The 25957-nt window shown below is 42.8% G+C and overlaps 3 protein-coding genes across 3 annotated transcripts in view; 2 read left to right on the forward strand and 1 right to left on the reverse strand.

Moving 5' to 3' along the window:
- Positions 1-1890, forward strand: part of LOC309548868 (uncharacterized protein) — a gene marked incomplete at both ends in the record, with an annotated part of 132483 nt that extends 130593 nt beyond the window's left edge. The window contains one exon of the mRNA XM_082248799.1: positions 1114-1890. Within this exon, the coding sequence (XP_082104925.1) occupies positions 1114-1890 (777 nt within the window). The remainder of the gene's footprint in view (positions 1-1113) is intronic.
- Positions 1-25957, reverse strand: part of LOC309550245 (uncharacterized protein) — a gene marked incomplete at its 3' end in the record, with an annotated part of 2091994 nt that overhangs the window by 1491088 nt on the left and 574949 nt on the right.
- The window catches only part of LOC309548867 (uncharacterized protein), a gene marked incomplete at both ends in the record, with an annotated part of 400016 nt that overhangs the window by 137752 nt on the left and 236307 nt on the right, over positions 1-25957 (forward strand).

Here is a 25957-nt window from a genome sequence, read left to right on the forward strand (position 1 = left end):
TGAGAGGGTGGGGGAGGTTGGGGTATGGACCTGGGTGAGAGTCGGTGTGGGGGAGACACTGCCGTGTTGAGGTTCTCCTGGGAGGTTCTACTTTTGCATTTTCCTATAAGTATTGTAGTACATGAGCATTGCACTGAGGTTGGGGGGATGGGGAGTTGTTTTGGTTGCCTTGTTTGTTTCTTGTCTGTTATTTTTGTGTTATTTTTACTTCTATGTTTAAAAATCAATAAAAATGATTTAAAAAAAAAAAAGCTGAGTCCTAGGAATGAATAAACAGGAGGGAATGGGATAAGGCGCAGGCCAAGGAGATGTTGGGGGAGTGGGTGGAGTCAGTGAGATGTTGGGGGAGTGGGTGGAGTCAGTGAGATGTTGGGGGAGTGGGTGGAGTCAGTGGAGGTGGGGAATGGAAACATGCAGGAGTGACTATATATGAAGGTTACGATCGCTGTGTCTATGACTGTACAAAGCGGAAATATTGTGTACCGAATGGAATGGACTTTTCTTTCTTTATAATAAAACTTTTTCTGATTTAAAAGAAAAAAACACTCAGAAAAGATGAGTAGGGAAAATGTCAGTGGCCTCCACCTGTAAAACCATTCCTGTTTTGGAGGTCGTCTCATTGTTGCCCATCTAGTGCACCTGTTGGTAGCAACCCCCTCTGCTACTTGACTGAGCAGATGAATATCCCAGGAGTTTCCCTGACTTGATGCTATACTCTGATTATAAAGTGTTGAGCAGTGTATATGAGTGTGGAAAACTCTTGGTAATTTTTCTTGTCTTCTGACAGACGGACTCTGTGGTGGGAATAGAAGGACATCGGAGGAAGATGTGACTACAGAAGATAATGACATGGCATCTTCTCCAGAAGTAAATCCCGTTCCTCATAATATACATGACAGACCTCACCATTGGAGGAGATCATTGGAATCTCCTGATACTTCACATAGTCCTCTAATATCTGACAGTGCCGATGGGTGCTGGAAACCATCTCATCTCAGGGAATCTTCTTTATACCATAAAGGGGTTCATACTGGAGAGAATCCATTGTCATGTTCAGAGTGCGGGAAATGTTTTAGTAAAAAAAGATACCTTCTTCAGCACCAGAGAATACACACAGGGGAGCGTCCCTATTCATGTTCAGAGTTTGGGAAATGTTTTAATGAGAAAGGAAGCCTTCTTATCCATCAGAGAATACACACAGGTGAGCTTCCCTATTCATGTTCAGAGTGCGGGAAATGTTTTAGTAAAAAAAGAAGCCTTCTTAGCCATCAGAAAATACACACAGGGGAGGTTCCCTATTCATGTTCGGAGTGTGGGAAATGTTTTAGGCACAAAGGAAACCTTCTTAGGCACCAGAAAATTCACACAGGGGAGCGACCTTTTTCATGTTCAGAGTGCGGGAAATGTTTTAGCCAAAAAGGTAACCTTCTTCATCACCAGAGAATACACACAGGTGAGCATCCCTATTCATGTTCAGAGTGCGGGAAATGTTTTAATGATAAAGGAAACCTTCTTTGCCATCAGAGAATACACACAGGTGAGCGTCCCTATTCATGTTCAGAGTGCGGGAAATGTTTTAATCGTAAAGAAAAGCTTCTTAGCCATCAGAGAATACACACAGGTGAGCATCCCTATTCATGTTCAGAGTGTGGGAAATGTTTTAAGGATAAAGGAAACCTTCTTAGCCATCAGAGAATACACACAGGTGAGCGTCCCTATTCATGTTCGGAGTGTGGGAAACATTTTAATGAGAAAGGAAATCTTCTTAGGCATCAGAGAATACACACAGGGGAGCTTCCATATTCATGTTCAGAATGTGGGAAAGGTTTTAATCATAAAGGAAACCTTCTTAGCCATCAGAAAATGCACAGGGGTGAGCTTCCCTGTTAATTTTCAGAGTGTGGGAAATGTTTTAATCATAAAGGAAACCTTCTTAACCAGCAGAGAATACACACAGTTAAGCCTCCATATTCATGTTCAGAGTGCGGGAAATGTTTTAATAATAAAGGAAACCTTCTTAGCCTTTAGGGAATACACACAGGTGAGCTTCCCTATTTATGTTCAGAGTGCGGGAAATGTTTTGCGTTCAAATGTTTACTTGTTAGACACCGGAAAGTTCATACAGGCGAGCGTCTCTAATCTTGTGCAGAGTGCTGGAAATGTTTAAGTAAGAAAGAGCACCTACTTACACACAGGTGAGTGCCCTTTTTATTGTTACGAGTGCGGGAAATGTTTTCCAAACAAAGGTTTATTTCTTAGAAACCAGAAAGTTCATATGGGGGCGAGCGTCCTATTTCATGTTCAGAGTGCGGGAAATATTTAGGGATACATATTACTGCCCAGGTTGAGGATCTAGCATGGGCCAATTATATCTCCTTACTTAACACAATTAGAGTTAACTTTGCAAATTGGCATCATTTAGCCACCTCTTGGATAGGGAGGGTGAACGTTGTCAAGATGAATGTGCTGCCCAGGGTGCTCTTCATGTTTCAAATGCTTCCGTTTAATACGCCTGTCAATTTTGTTAAGATCTTAAATTCTCTGGTTAGAGCATATGTCTGGCGCCGCTCACAGCCCCGGCTGGCGCTCTCGCTACTCTCGCGGGGCAAAAACCGAGGGGGGTTGGCGGTGCCTGATTTTGGGAGATATTTGACCGCCGTCTCCTTGGTGCGGATAGCCGACTGGAAATTTTATACAGATGAAAAGCTCTGGGTCCAGCTGGAGCAGAAGTTGGCAAACACCTCGTTATACACCCAACTTTGGATACCGCCGGTGGCTAGAAGTCTTGCTGACACTATTTCGCCTTTAACCAGTTCGGTGCTCCGTGTCTGGGACAGGCTTCATAAGCTCCATAAAATTTCATATAATTCACCGCTTATGCCGATTTTAGGTCATAGTCTCTTTCCGGCTGGTCATAAAGATCATTCATATTCCCGGTGGCTCCCACAGGCCAACGCCACGCTCTTGCATCACATAACAGGGAGGGAAGGAATACTTCCACTATCTAAGATATGCCAAGCTTCACCAAAGACATTTATGGATTGCTGGAAATATCACCAACTTCAGCAATTTGTGAAAGCACTCCCTCATCCCTTACGTCATATGCACTCCCTGAACCAGATCGAACAAATTCTAGCACGCTCTGAACCAGGTAAAGGCTTACTATCACAGTTCTATAAAGCTTTAGACGCATTAAGCCCCAGCTCCACCCCATATTTTTTGAAAGAGTGGGAATTAGATCTTAACTGTACTCTTTCGCCGACACAGGAGGAGGTTATTCTTCAATTGTCTCATAGTTCAGGAATCTCATCGCGGACGGCAGAAGCCAACTATAAGTTTCTTACTAGATGGCATTATTCCCCTGCCGGGCTGCAGAGGATGATGCCATCTCTCTCGGCTGATTGTTGGAGAGGTTGCGGGCTTAGAGCTACGCACGCACATATTTGGTGGTTCTGCCCTGCGATCCGGCCTTTCTGGACTATCGTACTATCTTTAATTGAAGAGATTCAGGGTTTACCTATCGCTAAGGATCCGCTGTCGGTTTTATTTCATGACACCAAACTTCACCCGGCACAGTATCGTAAATCTATTACCCCCCACCTTTTAAATGCGGCTAAAGCATTAATTCCAAAATATTGGAAACTGTCAGCGGTTCCCTCGATATCGCAATGGCTGCGCGCGGTTGACCGTATTTACTATTTGGAGGACATGACTTTGGACCTTCGTGGTCAGGCATCCCTGGCACGTAAGATTTGGTCTTGTTGGTTAACATTTACCCACTCTAAAATATACGCTTCGTATATGGTCGATGCCTCTCCAGGTTAGAATGCCAAGGCTGGTGTAACACTAAGGGAGCCCTTCCCCCCCCCCCCTTTTTCCTTTCCCTCTTGTTTTTTCTCTGCTCTTCCATTCCTCCATTTCATTTTTTTTCAGTTCTTTCCTCTTTGTTCTCTTTGAGAGTCCCCGTTCAAACAACTGGATTAATATGCTTAACAATCCCTGAAGTATTGAATTTTTATGTACACCAAGCCGTTAGGCCTTTACCTTCGTGTCACTATATGTTTAAAGATGTATAGGGATTGTCTAACTGAACCTCTTTTTCGGAGACCCTCTTTTTCCTGCCTGTATAACATGTATAAAACTTAATAAAAATATATTAAACAGAGTGCGGGAAATGTTTAAAAATAAATGAAATAGTACTAGGGGAATGGACGCTGGATTGTAACGGGTGGAACTGTTTAGTCCATAAACAAATGTGAAACCAGCACAGTCCACTCGGGGTTGGTTTACACCCGCATTGCCCTCTGACCCGCTGTGGGGTTGGCAGGCAGCTGGGAGCCCTTATGTTAACCCTGTAAAGCCCACGCCAGTACACCGCAACTGTATGCATCGGGGCTGTTGCGGCACAACCCCATTCAGTTGAATAGCATTGCCCAATGTGACCGAGGGGTGTGAGGTTTGCAGCAGCCACAAATTGCAGTGCCATGTGTACCGCCCCATCCGGCTGCCATTTAAGCTTAGGGGGTGGTAAAATCATGAGTCAACTGTCTACCTTTACTGATCCCTCCCCACATGAGGCAACAGGCGGGAAACCATGACAATACATGGGGCAACAAGTGGGCAATTAAGACAAAACATGGGGCAACAGGTGGGCAATCCGCACAATACATGGGATAATAAGTGGGCAATCCTGACAATATATGGGGCATAAAACCAATGAAAATGGTGGCACTCCAACAGGTTATAGCGATGATATTTATTGCAGACAGTCAATACGGGATACAGAAAGGTGAACGCGTTTCACACGTAATATTGTGCTTCTTCACCACGGTGTGCGCACCTGTTGGTAATACATGGGGGCAACAAGTGGGCATTCATGACAATACATGGGGCAGCAGACAAACAATTCTGACAATACATTCTTTTTGTGTTCTACTTATAAATATGTACAGTGGGTACGGAAAGTATTCAGACCCCCTTAAATTTTTCACTCTTTGTTATATTGCAGCCATTTGCTAAAATCATTTAGGTTCATTCTTCTTCCTCATGAATGTACACATAGCACCCCATACTGACAGAAAAACACAGAATTGTTGACATTGTTGCAGATTTATTAAAAAAGAAAAACTGAAATATCACATGGTCCTAAGTATTCAGACCCTTTGCTCAGTATTTAGTAGAAGCCCCCTTTTGATCTAATACAGCCAGGAGTCTTTTTGGGAAAGATGCAACAAGTCTTTCACACCTGGATTTGGGGATCCTCTGCCATTCCTCCTTGCAGATCCTCTCCAGTTCTGTCAGGTTGGATGGTAAACGTTGGTGGACAGCCATTTTTAGGTCTCTCCAGAGATGCTCAATTGGGTTTAAGTCAGGGCTCTGGCTGGGCTATTCAAGAACAGTCACGGAGTTGTTGTGAAAACACTCCTTCGTTATTTTAGCTGTGTGCTTAGGGTCATTGTCTTGTTGGAAGGTAAACCTTCGGCCCAGTCTGAGGTCCAGAGCACTCTGGAGAAGGTTTTTGTCCAGGATATCCCTGTACTTGGCCGCATTAATCTTTCCCTCGATTGCAACCAGTCGTCCTGTCCCTGCAGCTGAAAAACACCCCCACAGCATGATGCTGCCACCACCATGCTTCACTGTTGGGACTGTATTGGAAAGGTGATGAGCAGTGCCTGGTTTTCTCCACACATACCGCTTAGAATTAAGGCCAAAAAGTTCTATTTTGGTCTCATCAGACCAGAGAATCTTATTTCTCACCATCTTGGAGTCCTTCAGGTGTTTTTTAGCAAACTCCATGCGGGCTTTCATGTGTCTTACACTGAGGAGAGGCTTCCGTCGGGCCACTCTGCCATAAAGCCCCGACTGGTGGAGGGCTGCAGTGATGGTTGACTTTCTACAACTTTCTCCCATCTCCTGACTGCATCTCTGGAGCTCAGCCACAGTGATCTTTGGGTTCTTCTTTACCTCTCTCACTAAGGCTCTTCTCCCCCCGATAGCTCAGTTTGGCCGGACGGCCAGCTCTAGGAAGGGTTCTGGTCGTCCCAAACGTCTTCCATTTGAGGATTATGGAGGCCACTGTGCTCTTAGGAACCTTAAGTGCAGCAGAAATCTTTTTGTAACCTTGGCCAGATCTGTGCCTTGCCACAATTCTGTCTCTGAGCTCTTCAGGCAGTTCCTTTGACCTCATGATTCTCATTTGCTCTGACGTGCATTGTGATCTGGAAGGTCTTATATAGACAGGTGTGTGGCTTTCCTAATCAAGTCCAATCAGTATAATCAAACACGGCTGGACTCAAATGAAGGTGTAGAACCATCTCAAGGATGATCAGAAGAAATGGAAAGCACCTGAGTTAAATATATGAGTGTCACAGCAAAGGGTCTGAATACTTAGGACCATGTGATATTTCAGTTTTTCTTTTTTAATAAATCTGCAACAATTCTGTGTTTTTCTGTCAGTATGGGGTGCTATGTGTACATTCATGAGGAAGAAGAATGAACCTAAATGATTTTAGCAAATGGCTGCTATATAACAAAGAGTGAAAAATTTAAGGGGGTCTGAATACTTTCCGTACCCACTGTATATAGATCTAACCTACTGGATGGAAAAAGTTCACTGTAACATGCATTAACCCACAGCAGCCAATCAGGATTTATCTTTCACTGGTGAACCTTCTTAGAAGGGGGGGGGGGAGTTGAGACCTTGCATTGATTATAGGGTCCTCAATCGCATCACGGTCAAGAATGCATACCTGATGATTGGTTGCTTAATTTTTTTGCTCCTTTAGATTTATTGAAGTAGCCGGCTTTTTATTGGTCCAACCAATGTATGATTATTAATACATTTGACACATTTGTTAATTACATTATAAAAGATTTAAGCTTTATTTTATTCATATCATTACTGTGTGGTAATCGCTTATTCTGATCTTGTACAATAAAAACTCTTCGTACAATATTCTGTGCCGAGTCTTCTTTTTTACCAATGATTAGATGATCGGTGATTGGAATGTGATCAGTTCATAGAGAGTCATCCATTGGGGTTTTATTAGTGAGATGGAGAGTGGAGAAGGCACCACATTGACAGCCATTGGAGGCCCTTTCTAAAGCCCTAAACTTTTTGGCAACCTGTCTATGACATTAGTCTTCCAAACTCTATCTCACTGAGCTAAGGCCAGAAGAGTTCCAGGAGTTCTTCTCTGTCCACAGTTCCCAAACCAAAAGGAGACATCCACCACATCTTCAATCTTAAGGTCCTAAATGTCCTCAGCTGGGCCCAGGAGTTCTGCATGTAATCCACCAGGTCATAGCCTCTCTCTTTATCAGGGAGCCTTTTTTTTTGGGCCACCCACATACATGTACTGCAGCAGGGTGGCCATTCGGCCAGAATCACGTACCTCTACATCATCTGCATTTCCGGGTCTTGGGTGTCAACTCATGCTGCTGGCACTCAGCTCCGCTGGACACAGCTAGAGCCAATCAGCGGGTCCAGCGCCAATCGTTCCCGAGAGAGGCAGAACAGTGGTTTGCTGATGTAAACAAGGCAGATCTCCATTCTGTTAGTAGGGAAGATGGAGATCCTGTGTTTCTGCTAATGGAGGAAGGAGATACTGGCGCACAGAGTTTATATATAGTCCAGCCAGCAATAAATATCTAAAACTACCAATCATCAGGGTAGAGGGTAATTCATAAAATGTCACTGGTCTTTGGTTATGGGGGTACAATAAAGGATAGCATGGGACCACCTATGGCTGCTGTCCTTTTGACTGGCTCTATATAGACCAAGAGGAAAGCCTTGCTTCTATTCTCGTCTGGTACCTCCTATCCCTCCGGTGACGGCACATTCCCTGTGCCTTCCACACTGGTTAGCGTGGCTTCTTGGAGGTCCTCCAGGCTCCCAAGCCAGCCATCTCTCTGCCCAGCAGCCGGAACAGATGACAGCGGTCCTGCAGGGTGGTTCTAGGAGGATCCACAGACTCTGACACCAGATGAGCACTTGTATATTTTACCTCTTGTGAGTGTTTTTAATCCATTGCTATTAAAACCCTTTAAACAGGATACTACACTTTGCTGGCGCTTCCTAGGGTTGCCACCTTTCTAGGATTCACCTGGACAGTTCAGGTTTTGATTTATGTGATTGGGTTTCAGGCCACCTGAAATCCAGACACAATATTCAGAATGGACTGTGGCTCCCCAAGTTCCACAACCCCTGAGTGCATAAATGTGCACACCGGCCCCACCCCCATACACAGACAGGAGAGAAGAAAGGGCTTTATGTACTCCTCTTTCTCCCACCCCTACCTCTCTGTCTGCCCACCCACACTCCCCTCCCTGGTGTTCTGTGCCTCAGGAAAGGGATGTGCGGGCTGGAAGTTTGAAGCTCAGCAACCGGCAGATACACAGTGGATGAAAGGCTTTGATGCCTGAGCCTCCATCCTTGGTAGAGTGAGCTCACCATCCAATGTCTGTGACTGAATTCCCTGCCCTCTCTCCCTTCTCTCTCGTGCCTCCGAGTGAGTGAGTACACTAAGGTAAGGTTTAAGGGGTGCTCTGTGGACTCTGATGTAAGGGGGGGGGGCTTTGGGAACCCAAATTAAAGGGGAAATGCTGGAAACTCTGATGTAAGTGGGAGGTTTGGTGAGCAGAAACCCCCTTACGTTAGAGTTCCCCTTTACATCAGTGTGCACAGGGTTCCTCCTTAAAAATAAAATGTTGCTGTGCGCGGCTAAAGTGCTCGGGTTTGGCTTGAAGAAAAGGTGGCAACCCGAGCTTCCTGTGTGTTTCTGCTAGGCAGGAACACGGATCTCTGCCTTCCCACAGTAAAAGCACCTCCCCCATAATGAGTAAGCACTCCCTAGGAACACACTTAACCCTTTGATCGCCCCCTGATGTTAACCCTTTCCCTGTCAGTGTCATTAGTACAGTGACAGTGCATATTTCTTTTACATATTTTTCACTGTATTGGTGTCACTGGTCCCCAAAAAAGTATCAGTTAGCGGTGTGATTTGTCCACCGCAATGTCACAGTCCAGCTATAAGTCGCTGATCGCGAAATTGAGAAAAAGTGAAAAAAATAAAAATTCCATAAAAATATCCCACCGTTTTTAGACGCTATAACTTCTGGCAAACTGATCAATATACACGTATTGGGATATTTTGTATCAAAAATATGTAGCAGAATACATATTGGCCTAAACTGATGAAGAAATTTGATTTTTTTACATTTTTTTATTAGATGTTTATAGCAGAAAGTAAAAAAAATAATTTTTTTTCAAAATCATCCGTCTTTCTTTTGTTTATAGCACAAAAAAATGAAAACCGCAGAGGTGATCAAATACCACCAAAAGAACATTCTATTTGTGGGGAAAAGGGACATCAATTTTATTTCGGTACAGCGTCGCGCCACCATGCAATTCTCAGTTAATGTAACGTAGTGCCCCATCGATGGTGTCAGTGGGAAGGATTGTGCCCCATTTTTAGAGTCAGTGGGTCTCATTGTTGGTGCCAATGGGAGGAATTGTGCCCCATCACTGGTGTCATCGGGAGAAATTCCGCTCCATCATTGATGTCAGTGGGAGAAATCGTCCTCCCAAGGGCCAGATAAAAGCAAGCAAAGGGAATCTGGCCCCTGGGCCGCAGTTTGGAGACCACTGTTCTAGACAGCTTCTTTTGCCCAGTTCCATTCCAGTCCCCAACAACACAACATTGTGTCATTGTGGGACAATTCGGTCCATTCTGTGGAAAGTCCAGGTCACCTGGCACTGAAAACCAGGCTGTCCCTGATCTGTCCCTCTCCAACAATAAGAGAGAACATACCCAACCTTTATTATAAATTAGAGTTAGGACTAAAATTTAAATTGGAACGTGATGCATCCTTCCATTTCTTCAACTCTTTTTTAAAATTACGGGAGGCATTACATTGAGCATGAGTATATGCCTCAAACATTAGTTTATCTATTTCCCAGATCCAGTCTCCGAGGGTAGGAGGACTAAGTGAAGCCTAACTTGGGGCTATCAAGCTTACTGGCTATAATGAGGGAAAAAAGTATTTAACCCCCTGCTGATTTTGTACATTTTCCCACTGACAAAGAAATGACCAGTCTATAATTTTAATGGTCGGTTTATTTTAACACGAGAGACCGAAAAACAACAAACATATCCAGAAAAACACATTTCAAAAAAGTTATAAATTAAGTTACATTTTATTGAGTGAAATAAGTATTTGATCCCCTATGAATCAGCAAGATTTTCAGCTCCCAGGTGTCTTCTATACAGGTAACGAGGTAAGATTAGGAGCACTCTCTTAAAGGGAGTGCTCCTAATCTCAGCTTGTTACCTGTATAAAAGACCCCTGTCCACAGAAGCAATCAGAGTCCAATCTCTCCACCATGGCCAAAAAAAGAGCTGTCCAAGGATGTCAGGAACAAGATTCTAGACCTACACCAGGCTGGGGTGGACTGCAAGACCATCGCCAAGCAGCTTGGTGAGAGGATGACAACAGTTGGTGCGATTATTCACAAATAGAAGAAACACAAAATAACTGTCAGTCTCCCTCGGTCTGGGGCTCCATGCATGATCTCACCTCGTGAAGTTTCAATGATCCTGAGAACCGTGAGGAATCAGCCTAGAACTACACAGGAGAATCTTGTCAATGATCTCAAGGCAGCTGGGACCATAGTCACCAAGAAAACAATTGGTAAAACACTAAGTGGTGAAAGCCTGAAATCCTGCAGCGTCCCCCTGCTCAAGAAAGCACATGTACAGGCCTGTCTGAAGTTTGTTCATGAACATCTGAATGATTCAGAGGAGAACTGGGTGAAAGTGTTGTGGTCAGATGAGACCAAAATCAAACTCTTTGGCATCAACTCAACTCACCATGTTTGGAGGAGGAGTAATGCTGCCTATGACCCCAAGAACACCATCCCCACCGTCAAACATGGGGGTGAAAACATTATGCTTTGGGGGTGTTTTTCTGCAAAGGGGACAGGACACATCATCGCCTCAAAAGGGACAATGGACGGGGCCATGTACCGTCAAATCTTGAATGAGAACCTCCTTCCCTCAGCCAAGGCATAGAAAATGGGTCATGGATGATGGGATTTCTAGCATGACAATGACCCAAAACACACGGCCAAGGCAACAAAGAAGTGGCTCAAGAAGCACATTAAGGTCCTGGAGTGGCCTAGCCAGTCTCCAGATCTTAATCCCATAGAAAATATATGGAGGGAGCTGAAGGTTTGAGTTATCAAACCTCAGCCTTGGAACCTTAATGACTTGGATAGAATCTGCAAAGACGAGTGGGACAAAATCCCTCCTGAGATGTGTGCAAACAAGGCTTTTGCAACCAAGTACCAAGTCATGTTTTCACTCATTAAAATGCAAATCAATTTATAACTTTTTGAAATGCGTTTTTCTGGACATTTTTGTTGTTTTTTTGTCTCTCACTGGTAAAATAAACCGACTATTAAAATATAGACTGATAATTTTTTTGTCAGTGGGCAAATGTACAAAATCAGCAGGGGATCAAATACTTTATACCCTCACTGTAAAAAAAGTGATCTCATAATAGCCACTACCTGGTCATGACTAATTGTGGAGAATCTACGCACCCCAGAAGAAATAGAACTGGATCCACAGTCAGCACCATATCATATACAGAATTTCGCTTATCTAACACTTCCTGCCAATACCTGTATAATCAATGAGACTTTCTAAACACTTTGGACATCAAGGATGGATACTTGAATGTTCCTTTTTTTTTCTGGCCCACAAGCAATTCTTCCACTTTGCTGTGAGTCTTCAGCTTCTCTGCTTCATCTTTTCTGCTTCATCTTCTCTTTTGCACTTTGAGTGTTCACCAAGGCACTGGCCCCCGGGGCTAGCCTTGCTGTGCTCCCAGGGCATCCCCATTGTGGGACATCTGGAACACCTCCATTAGCTTAGATTCTGGCTGACAGCATAGCTAGAACTGTCCTGGCATTGCGAAGGTTTAACTGGTCCTGAACCTTCAGATCTCAGTACTGGAACCAACTCATCACTTGGAATATCTGAGTCTCATCCTAAACACGGCTCAAGCCAGAGTTTTTCTTCCCCAAGAGAAACTTTAAACTCTCTGTTCCCAGGCTCGGACTCTTCAGTCCAAGGGTCACCCAATTTTTTGCCTTTGCATTAGAGTTCTGGAGCTCATTGTAGAGTTCTTCTAGATCAAGGGGTCTCCAAACTTTCTAAACAAAGAGCCAGTTTACTGTCCTTCAGTGCTTTGCTCCATAATATTTTTCAGGTCACTTTGAAAGGCGCTTTTATGCAAACCTATACCAGACCTATCCCGTAGGCAACGCCAGTTGGCCCAGCATTTGTTTACTGCTACGAAATTGACAATAGCCCGCTCCTGGAAGACCCCGTTGCTTCGTTTTGAGGTGGTCAAAAATTGTATGAATGATATCCTAATCAATGAAAAACTGACCGCTATAGCCTCTGATTCTCATGACAAATTTCTTAAGGTGTGGGATCCCTGGATTTTGAATGTTGCCCCTTCTAGATTTCAGACCACTCTCCTCTCCATTTAATGCCCCCCGAGTGCTCGCCCCGCAGGACCTGCTCTCCCCTCCCCACTCTTCTCTTTGTCTCTTTCTATTGTCTTCTCCCTCTTTGTTTGTCTTCCTTTTTCATTTCTTCTTTCCTTTCTTTTCCCTTTATCTATTCTGTGTTACTCCTTCTTTTTGCTTGGTACTCTACGACCATGACTATATCTGATTGATGGAACTCGGATTGCTCCACCTGTTGTTGTTTGCACTATTCGCTTTACTAATTTTTGCTGACAAATTCTATCTAGTTTACAGCATTGAATGTTACCTCACGCCCTATGTTTGCATTTTGTTTTGCTGCTATCTGTTTTATATGTTCCATTTTTCCCATTGTATGTACATACCTTGCTCTGATGTATGTTTATGCTTTTCCTTTAATAAAAACTTTTGTACAAGAAAATCAGGTTGTCCCTGAACTTGAGGCTCAGGAATCCTACTCAGAAGTAGGGAATAGGCACTTTGAGTGTTCACCCAGGCACTGGCCCTGCCTGCCTGCCTGGCCTAGCCTTGCTGTTCACCCAGGGCATTCCTATTGTGGGAAGTCTGGAAGACCTCCATTCACTCATGTTCTGGCTGACAGCATAACTAGAACTGTCCTGCCATTGCAAAGGTTCAACTGGATCCCGAACCTTCAGATCTCAGCACTGGAACTAACTCATGGCTTGGAATATCTGGGTCTCATCCTAAACAGAGCTCAGGCCAGAGTTTTTGTTCCCCAAGAGAAATTTCAAACTCTCTTTTCCCAGGCTCGGACTCTTCAGTCCAAGGGTCACCCAATTTTTTGCTTCTGCATGAGAAGTCTGGAGCTAGTAGTAGCGGTTTTCTAGAACGGGGGGGGGGGGGGTGGTCGCCAAACTTTCTAAACAAAAGAGCCAGTTTACTGTCCTTCAGATTTTAGGGAGGGGCTAGACTGTGGCCATTGGGAGCAGAAAGGGTCCTATCAGTGGGAAAAAAAACAATGCCCCATCTTTGGTTTCATTGAGAGGAATCATGCCCCATCATTGGTGTTAGTGGGAGGAATTGTGCCCCATCATTGGTGTTAGTGGGATGAATTGTGCCTCATCATTGGTGTTAGTGGGAGGAATTGTGCCCCATCATTGGTGTTAGTGGGAGGAATTGTGCCCTATCATTGGTGTTAGTGGGATGAATTGTGCCCCATCATTGGTGTTAGTGGGAGGAATTGTGCCCCATCATTTGTGTCAGTGGACCCCATTGTTGGTGTTCTCATTGTATACATTGTGGTTTACCAGGGTTATGGCTGAAGCTATCATTGTATTGGTTTTTCCAGCTGGCGGCTGGCTTTCTCATGAAACCATTCCGAGCGGTTCATGAGCTTTCCGAAGCAGCGGGAAGGGATGTTCCTCCCCCTTCTGGTGCTTGCCGGTGTTTTTGGGCTTACCGTTTTTGCCTGGAAAACAATCCGATGGTCCGGCTGGCTGCTCTCATAGACGATCAAAGAGTGGATACTCTTTGATCGCCTCTATGACCTTGGAGGACCGGAGCAACGTCATAACATGAGTTCTGGTCAAGGCTGGAAGTAAATCTTTTTTTTTATCTTTTGCTTTTAAAGTTAAGGAAGAGATTTGGGGTCTTTTTGACCCCAGATGTCTCCATAAAGAGGACCTGTCATCCTTATTTCTATTACAAGGGATGTTTACATTATTTGTAATAGGAGTAGAAGTGATAAAAAAAATTAAAGGGACAGTGTAAAAATAAAAAGTAATATAGAAAAAAAAAATTTGAAGAGACCCCATCCCTGCGCGGTGCTTGTGCACAGGAGCGAACGCATACGTAAGTCATGCAACGGTAATCGCACCCCACATGTGAGGTATCACAGAGAACGTTAGAGCGAAAGCAATAATACTAGCACTAGAACTCCTCTGTACCTCTAAACAGGTAACCTGTGAAGGCTTTTTAAGCGTCGCCTATGGAGATTTTTTTTTTTTCAAATTCTTTTTTATTATGAAACGTAAAAGAGAAAACATGAGTACAAGTGATACATCATTATGCAGATACAGATGTGTTGTAGCATACAGAGTCAATACACAAAACAGTATGGGTGAGAAAGGTGAATGTAAAATGTCAACAAACCCGAGTCACTCAAAACAGGGTAAATAGACAGCAGGTCCGTTCATAACATATAAGAACATGTAGAGATCTACCAGAAAAAAACGGCCAACATGTAGCGTAGTCCCAACAGGTTCGCAAACAGTGGAGAGCAGCTTGCCTCAAAGTAATGTCAGAAAAGGTGAGCATACAACACATTAGGAAAGGGTACAAGGATACAAGGGGAGGGGGGGGGGCAATGATGCCTATGGAGATTTTTAAGTATCGTAGTTTGCGTAATTTTAACCGCTTCCGTACCTGGTCTCTTCTGGCACTGTTTCAACAATTAAAAAAAAAAGAAACACTGAAGTTAGCCAAATTTTTTATTACAATGTAAAAGATGATGTTACGCTGAGGAAATAGATACCTAACATGTCACACTTTCAAATTGCGCACACTTGTGAAATGGCGCCAAACTTCTGTACTTAAAAATCTCCATAGGTGACACTTTAAACATTCTTACGGTTACTAGTTTAGAGTTACAGAGGAGGTCTTGAGCTAGAATTATTACTCTAGCTCTAACGTTCGTGGTGATACCTCACATGTGAGGTTTGAACGCCGTTTACATAAATGGACGCGATGTACATAAGCGTTCACTGCTGCGTGCAAGTACACGGGGACGGGGGCGCTTTCAATTTTTTTCTTTTATTGTTTATTTTATTACATTTTTTCTATTTATTTCCTTTTTTTCACACTTTCCTTTTAAATTTTTTTTATCACGGTTATTCCTATTAAAAGGAATGTAAACATCCCTTGTAATAGGAATAGGGCATGACAGGTCCTCTTAATGGGGAGATCGGGGGTCTATTAGAGCTCCAAATCTCTCCTCTGGTCCCCCCTGCAGCCGATCAGGCCGGGATTAGATGTCCAGGTAAACAAAGGGGCAGAACCGGAAGTGGGGAATACTCGCCGCTCCTGGTCTCCAGGGTTACAGAGCGAGGGGAATGATGTCAGTTCCTATCTCTGTGTACAGGGCAGCCATCACTACTGGCCACATCGCTCCCGACCTCCACGATGGGACCGGAGAGCCCGGGAGAGGCGGTGGGAAGGGGGTGGAACCTCCTTCCATCATCCGCAGAAGTGATCGAGTTGCTAATTATCCACTCAGATCACTTCTGCGTTGTACAGAATCGCCGGCTGAACAAAATGATACCGGGATGATGCCCTTAGGTGCACCCACCACCCCACTATTACCACTGAACCCCAAAAACATATGGGTACGTCCATTTGGTGGAATGGTTAAAGTGTATTTTCCCCCAAAAAATTGCATTTGCAAAACCGCTTCGCAAATACTGTGTGACATAAAAAATTACAATGACCGCCATTTTGTTCTCTTTGGCCTCTGCTAAAATAAAAAAAATTTATAATGTTTGGGGTTCTAAGTAGTTTTCTAGCAAGAAATGCTGATACTGTTCGGAGGAAGATGAAGGGAGAACACCCTGAAGGCCAGTCCTAAAAGTTACCTGTTAGAGCAAATAACCAAAACATCTCCGAGAGTACCTTAACTGTTTTGCTGCGAGGAACAAATGCAATCACCGTAAGAACGCTAAGTACAAAAATCCCAATATGGTCCACAAGGTGGTGACCTGACTTCTCTCAGATGGAACGCACAGACAGGAAGTGATGTAAGATACTGACAGGAAGTGATGTAGGTCCACAGAGGAAGCGATGTCAGATATAAATAGGAATTTCAGAGGCCAGTTGGGAGGAAGAAGAGAGGAGACGTAGCTGGATGTGGCAGAGGTAATAAGATATTATTTTCTATATATAATCTTTAATTACATAAAGAAAAATTTCTCCTTCCTTTTTATGCCGGAGGAACAGAAACAGAGGAACGCATAACACTGAGAATCAGATTGCAGTCCCCCGGTGAAATCACATAAGTAGGATGAGCAGCAAAACTTCCTCCAGCTCTCCTGTAGCGCCCTCACCAGGCAGAGCCGAGGTACTCATAATCTATCTGGGGAAGAGGATATGGAAAGGTTGGGAGACAAGGATTTCGGGCACTTGAATTTTCATAAAATTGCTTTTTATTAAACAAACATTTTAAAAAAACATCTAATGATACAAGCAGATGAAGAAAATCTACATTGAACATGAGACCAGAAAACGGTCAGCAGTATCAGATATAATTTTGCATGAGGTACTGGACCTTCATATAGTATAGGAATAGTTATGTACAGAACAAGTTGTATTATGCATACATCCAATGTAGTATACTTCAAAGCAGACAAAAGCTGCCGGCAGATACCTCAATGCTGAGGGTGCCGGTCAGCAGAGTCGGCCGAAGTTTACAGTAAATATATAGTATACATTACTCATGACAGTTTGCTCAACATGTTTCGCCTTCTCGGTGAAAGCTTCGTCTGGAGCTTAGTAATTGTTTTGTCTGTGTAAAAACATAAGTAATTTTAAGGAAACAGAATGTGTTGTCTACTACATATTCCATAAATGAGAATAATGCATTTTATATGTGATATACAATGTCAATGTAAAGGAAAAAACATTTCACACATATGATATTATTGTTTTAGCCATCAGGGGGAGGGGGGCTCGATGGGTAGGCAAGAGGATAGCCATTGGGACACATGTGGGGACACACACCGTATGAAATAGATAACACTATTTTTTAGGCATCAGTATATATACATGATAAAGAAAACATATCTGTATAGGATATGAACATACCTGTACAGTGTATATTCTGAACTTTTTTGGTACTGTAACGAGGAGGACTAAAAGACGGTCACTGAGCTCATAAATGGGGGAGCCGATGTTCACAAGGAGTGTAAATACAAACGCTCCTGTGTATTTGTATCTAAATTGGATATAGAAGGTGCGCTAATTATAATATATCAAACCATTAACGATAGAAAATAGCCACACCCGGTGCATGTTGATATGCAGATAGGTGAGGATAAAATTGTTTGTATACAAGAGGGAAAAGGCCCATTGAAGAAAGATGCATGGACATATACCAAACACGGGGAAGGAGCTTCTATTTTATGTCATCATATACCGCAATAGTTAGAGGTTTTTTGGTTTTTATGAGAGGAGTTCCAAAGGAGTAATTGCCTAGATATAGGTCGCCTGTATGGTCCCAAGTTTCCATACAAGCAAACAAATAGGATACATTGATTCCCTCATATAAGGTGCAACATTATTCAGCCTTGAATGTATAGTGGATCAGAAGAATTACTTCTAATACCTCATTACTTTCAATAAGCCCAGCAGTGGTAGTCCATGCATGTTTCAAGATAATTGGAAAATCACCAATGGTTACATACGAGTGTATTGGGGGCTCATTAATAATTAAACATGCTCACCGATCCTGCAGAGTACTTTGTTAGGATAGAGGTAAATAGAACCTGCCTTGTAAGTGGCAGACACTGTTGAATTTGAGAAAGGATTAAAGAAAGAGTTGTAAGTAAAATGGTGTGCATAATCCAAAAGATAGCGAAGATGTAAGTTTGTCGGCTTACCCTGTTGAGCCAAATTCCGTCATGAATGTCCTCCCCGGATGGGGAACCGCCGCCATACTCGGACGCTTGTATGGCGTCCTTTTATGGCGTGGGTCCCGGGTGGTTCGTCAGATCGACGTCGCCACCCCGGCCACACCCCCCGGAAATGACGATGCGGCGTAGGCGGAAGTGACTCCGCTACGGCCACTCGTAACGCTCCGAGAGGTTAGGTCAGACTCTCAGAGCTGACAAGCTCCAGAAAGTCTGATCTGGTGCCACAGGAAACAATGCTCCTGGGAGCGGAAGTTCACTGTGGCTTACCAGGCCGCACATATGTCACCGGATTGGCTGAAAGCTCTAGCGTCCCACAGCGCCCCCAGAGGTTACTAGCATGGCACAATGAGATACAAAGCATCTGCAAACACATAATAACAACAAGAATACATTAATCTGAGTAGTAGTTACAGAAAAAAATGTGTATACATCAATAATTAACAGAGGGTGATAAAAACCAAGAATATAATAATATATTATATTCTAAAAAAAGGATAAACAGAATATATTGATAAGGAAAAAAAGAAAAAAAAAAGAAAAAAAGGGAAAAAAAGAAGAAGAAAAAATGGTGTATCTAGCACCCAGGCAATTTGGTGCTTAAGAAATGGAAGAATTAGAGCCGTTAGGCCCAAAAAATTGAAGACACTACCCTCAATAGTTTTTAAACATATGAGGAACTGAGTTTGAAAATTATGATTCTCGTGCATATCAAAGAGGCATAAGGTCAGCACATGGACATTCATTGGGTTTCATATTATACAATAGTAAATCGTCTAATGATTGGTGAAAGATAATTAGGGGTAAAAAGACACAAACAAAGGGGGGGGGGGGGGGCCAGGGCTAAAAAAGAAAAAGAAAAAAGAAAGAAGAAAAAGAGACAGAAACAGGGGGTGGAAAGATGGTCACGCCAGACAAGCCGACACCCATCCCACCCTCCACAGATGACAAATAGTAACGACGGCGGAAAAGGGGTTTTTTCTTAAATCATTGAAAAATGCATATTTTACAAGAATGACTTATAAGATTGGGTTTCATTCAAACCCGGTCTAACGGTGGCATTGAGACGTTCGATCCAGATGGTTTCCCTCTGGAGAATTCTTTTGTCCCAATTGCCACCTCGTGGGTCCTGGGGAATCACGTCCAGGACATAAAAACGTGCTTTTTTTGGGTTGAATCTGTGGTAGAGGTCTAGGTGCCTGCTCACGGGCGTGACCATCTTTCCTCCCTCTGATATGTATATATGATCATTAATCCTCTGACGGAGCTCTCTAATTGTTTTCCCAACATAGAACATGCCACATGTACAGTGCATGAGATACACCAACCCACGAGTGTCACAATTGGCACGAAAGGTAGGGGAGAAATCTTCCCCATTAGGTAGAACAAAATGAGAACCCTCCTTAACCCATGGACACATGGCACAACCACGGCATCTATACGTACCCCTATTAGTTGTTTTGGAATTTTTTATGGGTTGGTAGTGGCTAGCTGTTAATTGATCTCGTAATGATCTAGTACGTTTAAATACAATTTGTGGGTATGGTCCCACATATTTGCTCGTGATTGGATCATGACTGAGTAAATGCCAGTGTCGTTCAAGAATGGTTCGGAGTATATTTTGGTGGCTTGAAAACTTCGTTATGAGTTTCACCGTGGGTAGTGTATCTCGATCTTTAACTCTAAAAATCAGACTATTTCGATCTTGTGAGAAGGCTCTATTGTATGCTGTACGTAAAAGGCGTTTACTGTATCCACGAGCTTTTAAGCGTTCACGTAGTGAGTTGGCTTGAGTTTTAAAATCTCTATCGGTTGTGCAGTTACGCCGAAGGCGTGCGTATTGGGCATAGGGAATACTGCGTATTAGTGCCGCTGGATGGGCACTTGACGCATGCAATATTACATTACCCGATGTTGGTTTACGGTAAAGGTTCGTGGTCAGTTGGCCATTTTCATGCTTCAATACCGTTAGATCAAGGAAGTTAACTTTTGAAACGTCTACAGTACATGTGAATTTTAGATTGAAATTATTAATGTTTAACGCCTGAACAAAATCATCAAATAGCTGTCTAGAGCCTGTCCAAACTACAAACACATCGTCTATGTAGCGATACCAAACCGCCACATGTGTAAAAAACTTTGATAGAGTCTCATCTGATGTAATGTGTCGTTCCCACCCCCCCAGGTACAAATTGGCGTAGGCCGGGGCACAACAGGTGCCCATGGCCACGCCTTGCACCTGGAGGTAGTGGGACCCATTAAACGTAAACCAGTTGTGCTGCAGGATGAACAGGAGTAATTTCAAAAGGAATTCACAGAAAGGCCATGTATGGTGGTTTTGTTCATAGAGGAAGGTACGTACTATCCCGACGCCCTGCTCGTGAGGGATGCTCGAGTATAGAGCCTCTACATCCAAAGTCACGAGCAGGGCGTCGGGAGGAATGACCATATCCTCAATCATTTTTAAAAATTCAAGTGTATCCTTGACATAGGATGGTAGGCGAACAACATGAGGTAATAAGAAGAAGTCTATCAGACGGCTAGCATTTTCCGTTAAGCTTCCAATGCCTGATATGATAGGCCTTCCTGGGGGCGTGGTCAGGTTTTTATGAGTTTTGGGGAGGGAATAAAATGTAGCTTGTCTAGGGAACTTATTATTCAGATAGTCGTAACAATCCTTATCAATTAACGCTGATTGATAGGCACATCCAATTATGTCCAAGTATTGAGCCTGATATCTCTTCGTAGCTAGCAGGGAAATCTTTTTGTACCAGTTCTTATTTGTAAGGATATCTGTACACATTTTTTCATACCCTGCCCGGGTCATTAGTACAAGGTTACCACCCTTGTCCGAGGGCTTGATAACAAGGTCTGTGTGGTTTTTTAATCTATTTATTGTTTGTATTTGTTGTTTGGATAAGTTGTTTTGTGTAGATGGAAGTTCACAGTTTTTTATTTCTCCTATTACCGATGTTAGGAAGGCCCAAATATTTGAATTTATGGTTAAATCTGGAAAACTCTTTGATTTAGGTTTAAAGGGAGTTTGTCTCTCGTTATGAGAGGTGCTAGGTGGAAGTTGGCTGGAGGATTGGGATTCCGAGGGATCCCCTTCCTCCAATAGCAGGATTAGGTCTCGTAAAGCACGGAATTCTTGCATTGTGTAGTTTTTTATTTTTTCAGAGATTTCTTTATCTTGTGCAGTTCGTTTACGTTCAGGATCATAGATATGTTTGTATGTTAGATTCCTAGCAAACATATAAATGTCTTTTATTGTGTCATATTTGTCCAGCGAAGCTGATGGACAGAAGGTAAGGCCCAGTTCTAACACTTCCACCTCTTGTGAGGAAAGTTGATAGGGAGTGAGGTTGATAATAGAAAATTTTAAGTGGGTAGATTGAGTGTCGTGTTCAATTGAAAATTTGAAGTTTGTGCCTGTGATGCTGAAAAGTGAGAATCCAAGGTCGTTTGTCTTTGTGTACCTACATAAGGTGTGGTGGTTGATAGTGTATTAGTCAGCGGGGCAAGCGAACTTGCTCCTAGGGATGAAGTGTGAGGGTTGGGTGGTCCAACAGGTGAAGGAGTGATGAGGTTAGTAGTGGATGGCTCTAGCATTTGTATAGCTTGAAGGGCCAAACCACCAAGATAAGGATCTTGGGTGTCCAGGGCCTCATGTGTTGTGATATTGTTTAGTTTGGATGTGGGTCCAACAGGTCCAGATATAGGGGGCTGGAACTTGGACCCTTCATCCGGTCGTTTTTTAGAGCGTGGTGTGTACGTACCATTCTCTTGTGGGCCACGCTTTCGTGTGGTTGGGTCAGTTTTAGGTCTTGTATCCTGATTGGATCTAGCCGATACCTTAGATCGGTCAGATTGCATGGAAATTGAAGATGAGTCCGATTCCCAATCGGTTTCTTTATGTCCTGAATTAGATGGATGGCCACGAGGGCCACGTGGATAGCGAGATCGTCTAGGACCATTAGGTCCTGGCCATCGATACGCATATCCTTCCGTAAAAGCCATTTTGTCTTTAAGAAATTTAGTTTGTTTTTTACATATAATCTCTTTATTTAATTTGATTCCATAGTCCTTTACCTCTTTCCACCTAGATTCATACTGTGTATGTTTTTTTAAACCTTCATGTTTAGTATATAAGGTGGAAAGTTCCGCATCTAAAGTGGCCAAGTCAAGTCTATACTGGGACACCAAAAGCTGACATAGATCTGTACTGCATTTTGTTAGGATGCGTTCCCAAAGTGTCTTAAATTCATTTGATACATTGTCAAATGACGGGAAAAGATGGATGCGTAAGCCCATAGGGCATACATTCGCTTGAATATATTTTATAAAGAATTCAATGTGCCAGTATAGGTTTGACTTTCTTTTGATTAATTTTTTAACTGTGCCTATATATTGATTTAGGCTAATATCATCTTTGGCTGGGATATTGCATGAGGACTCGATCTCACTCATGAGGCCCGTCCAAGCATTACCCACAAACTCCATGATGTCCTAGGTATTATCTCTTATCCAATTTGCACATCGAATGCTTATAGTCCGTATATCTATATATTTGGTATTACCAAACACATCAAAGAAGGGGGGAAAGAAAAGGGGACAGGAAGAAACATAACAAAAGGGGAAAAAAACCAACCAAGAACCCAATGAACAACTTCCAATGAAAGAGGGCCAATGACCCAAAAGAGGATAATTAGTTGAAAAGTGTTGTTGCGAAGGGTGTCTTCAATCCTTCCATATCATGATAATGCATTTATGTAAACATATATCAAGTTGATATTAGTTAATCAATCTTTTATAGTAATATTGCTGCTTGCCAATATCCCAAATGGCTGGTGCTTCCACCTTAAATGTCGAAATTTCCAAAAACACATGACTCACCAGACAGCAGCAGTCTGGGTCATTATATATATCATCTGAAGAGGGCCCTATCCTACATTTGAATTATTGGATATGGAAAGGTTGGGAGACAAGGATTTCGGGCACTTGAATTTTCATAAAATTGCTTTTTATTAAACAAACATTTTAAAAAAACATCTAATGATACAAGGAGATGAAGAAAATCTACATTGAACATGAGACCAGAAAACGGTCAGCAGTATCAGATATAATTTTGCATGAGGTACTGGACCTTCATATAGTATAGGAATAGTTATGTACAGAACAAGTTGTATTATGCATACATCCAATGTAGTATACTTCAAAGCAGACAAAAGCTGCCGGCAGATACCTCAATGCTGAGGGTGCCGGTCAGCAGAGTCGGCCGAAGTTTACAGTAAATATATAGTATACATTACTCATGACAGTTTGCTCAACATGTTTCGCCTTCTCGGTGAAAGCTTCGTCTGGAGCTTAGTAATTGTTTTGTCTGTGTAAAAACATAAGTAATTTTAAGGAAACAGAATGTGTTGTCTACTACATATTCCATAAATGAGAATAATGCATTTTATATGTGATATACAATGTCAATGTAAAGGAAAAAACATTTCACACATATGATATTATTGTTTTAGCCATCAGGGGGAGGGGGGCTCGATGGGTAGGCAAGAGGATAGCCATTGGGACACATGTGGGGACACACACCGTATGAAATAGATAACACTATTTTTTAGGCATCAGTATATATACATGATAAAGAAAACATATCTGTATAGGATATGAACATACCTGTACAGTGTATATTCTGAACTTTTTTGGTACTGTAACGAGGAGGACTAAAAGACGGTCACTGAGCTCATAAATGGGGGAGCCGATGTTCACAAGGAGTGTAAATACAAACGCTCCTGTGTATTTGTATCTAAATTGGATATAGAAGGTGCGCTAATTATAATATATCAAACCATTAACGATAGAAAATAGCCACACCCGGTGCATGTTGATATGCAGATAGGTGAGGATAAAATTGTTTGTATACAAGAGGGAAAAGGCCCATTGAAGAAAGATGCATGGACATATACCAAACACGGGGAAGGAGCTTCTATTTTATGTCATCATATACCGCAATAGTTAGAGGTTTTTTGGTTTTTATGAGAGGAGTTCCAAAGGAGTAATTGCCTAGATATAGGTCGCCTGTATGGTCCCAAGTTTCCATACAAGCAAACAAATAGGATACATTGATTCCCTCATATAAGGTGCAACATTATTCAGCCTTGAATGTATAGTGGATCAGAAGAATTACTTCTAATACCTCATTACTTTCAATAAGCCCAGCAGTGGTAGTCCATGCATGTTTCAAGATAATTGGAAAATCACCAATGGTTACATACGAGTGTATTGGGGGCTCATTAATAATTAAACATGCTCACCGATCCTGCAGAGTACTTTGTTAGGATAGAGGTAAATAGAACCTGCCTTGTAAGTGGCAGACACTGTTGAATTTGAGAAAGGATTAAAGAAAGAGTTGTAAGTAAAATGGTGTGCATAATCCAAAAGATAGCGAAGATGTAAGTTTGTCGGCTTACCCTGTTGAGCCAAATTCCGTCATGAATGTCCTCCCCGGATGGGGAACCGCCGCCATACTCGGACGCTTGTATGGCGTCCTTTTATGGCGTGGGTCCCGGGTGGTTCGTCAGATCGACGTCGCCACCCCGGCCACACCCCCCGGAAATGACGATGCGGCGTAGGCGGAAGTGACTCCGCTACGGCCACTCGTAACGCTCCGAGAGGTTAGGTCAGACTCTCAGAGCTGACAAGCTCCAGAAAGTCTGATCTGGTGCCACAGGAAACAATGCTCCTGGGAGCGGAAGTTCACTGTGGCTTACCAGGCCGCACATATGTCACCGGATTGGCTGAAAGCTCTAGCGTCCCACAGCGCCCCCAGAGGTTACTAGCATGGCACAATGAGATACAAAGCATCTGCAAACACATAATAACAACAAGAATACATTAATCTGAGTAGTAGTTACAGAAAAAAATGTGTATACATCAATAATTAACAGAGGGTGATAAAAACCAAGAATATAATAATATATTATATTCTAAAAAAAGGATAAACAGAATATATTGATAAGGAAAAAAAGAAAAAAAAAAGAAAAAAAGGGAAAAAAAGAAGAAGAAAAAATGGTGTATCTAGCACCCAGGCAATTTGGTGCTTAAGAAATGGAAGAATTAGAGCCGTTAGGCCCAAAAAATTGAAGACACTACCCTCAATAGTTTTTAAACATATGAGGAACTGAGTTTGAAAATTATGATTCTCGTGCATATCAAAGAGGCATAAGGTCAGCACATGGACATTCATTGGGTTTCATATTATACAATAGTAAATCGTCTAATGATTGGTGAAAGATAATTAGGGGTAAAAAGACACAAACAAAGGGGGGGGGGGGGGGGCCAGGGCTAAAAAAGAAAAAGAAAAAAGAAAGAAGAAAAAGAGACAGAAACAGGGGGTGGAAAGATGGTCACGCCAGACAAGCCGACACCCATCCCACCCTCCACAGATGACAAATAGTAACGACGGCGGAAAAGGGGTTTTTTCTTAAATCATTGAAAAATGCATATTTTACAAGAATGACTTATAAGATTGGGTTTCATTCAAACCCGGTCTAACGGTGGCATTGAGACGTTCGATCCAGATGGTTTCCCTCTGGAGAATTCTTTTGTCCCAATTGCCACCTCGTGGGTCCTGGGGAATCACGTCCAGGACATAAAAACGTGCTTTTTTTGGGTTGAATCTGTGGTAGAGGTCTAGGTGCCTGCTCACGGGCGTGACCATCTTTCCTCCCTCTGATATGTATATATGATCATT

Source organism: Pelophylax lessonae (assembly GCF_965119305.1).
Source record: "Pelophylax lessonae genome assembly, chromosome: 3".
In the NCBI taxonomy this organism is placed as follows: Eukaryota; Metazoa; Chordata; class Amphibia; order Anura; family Ranidae; genus Pelophylax; species Pelophylax lessonae.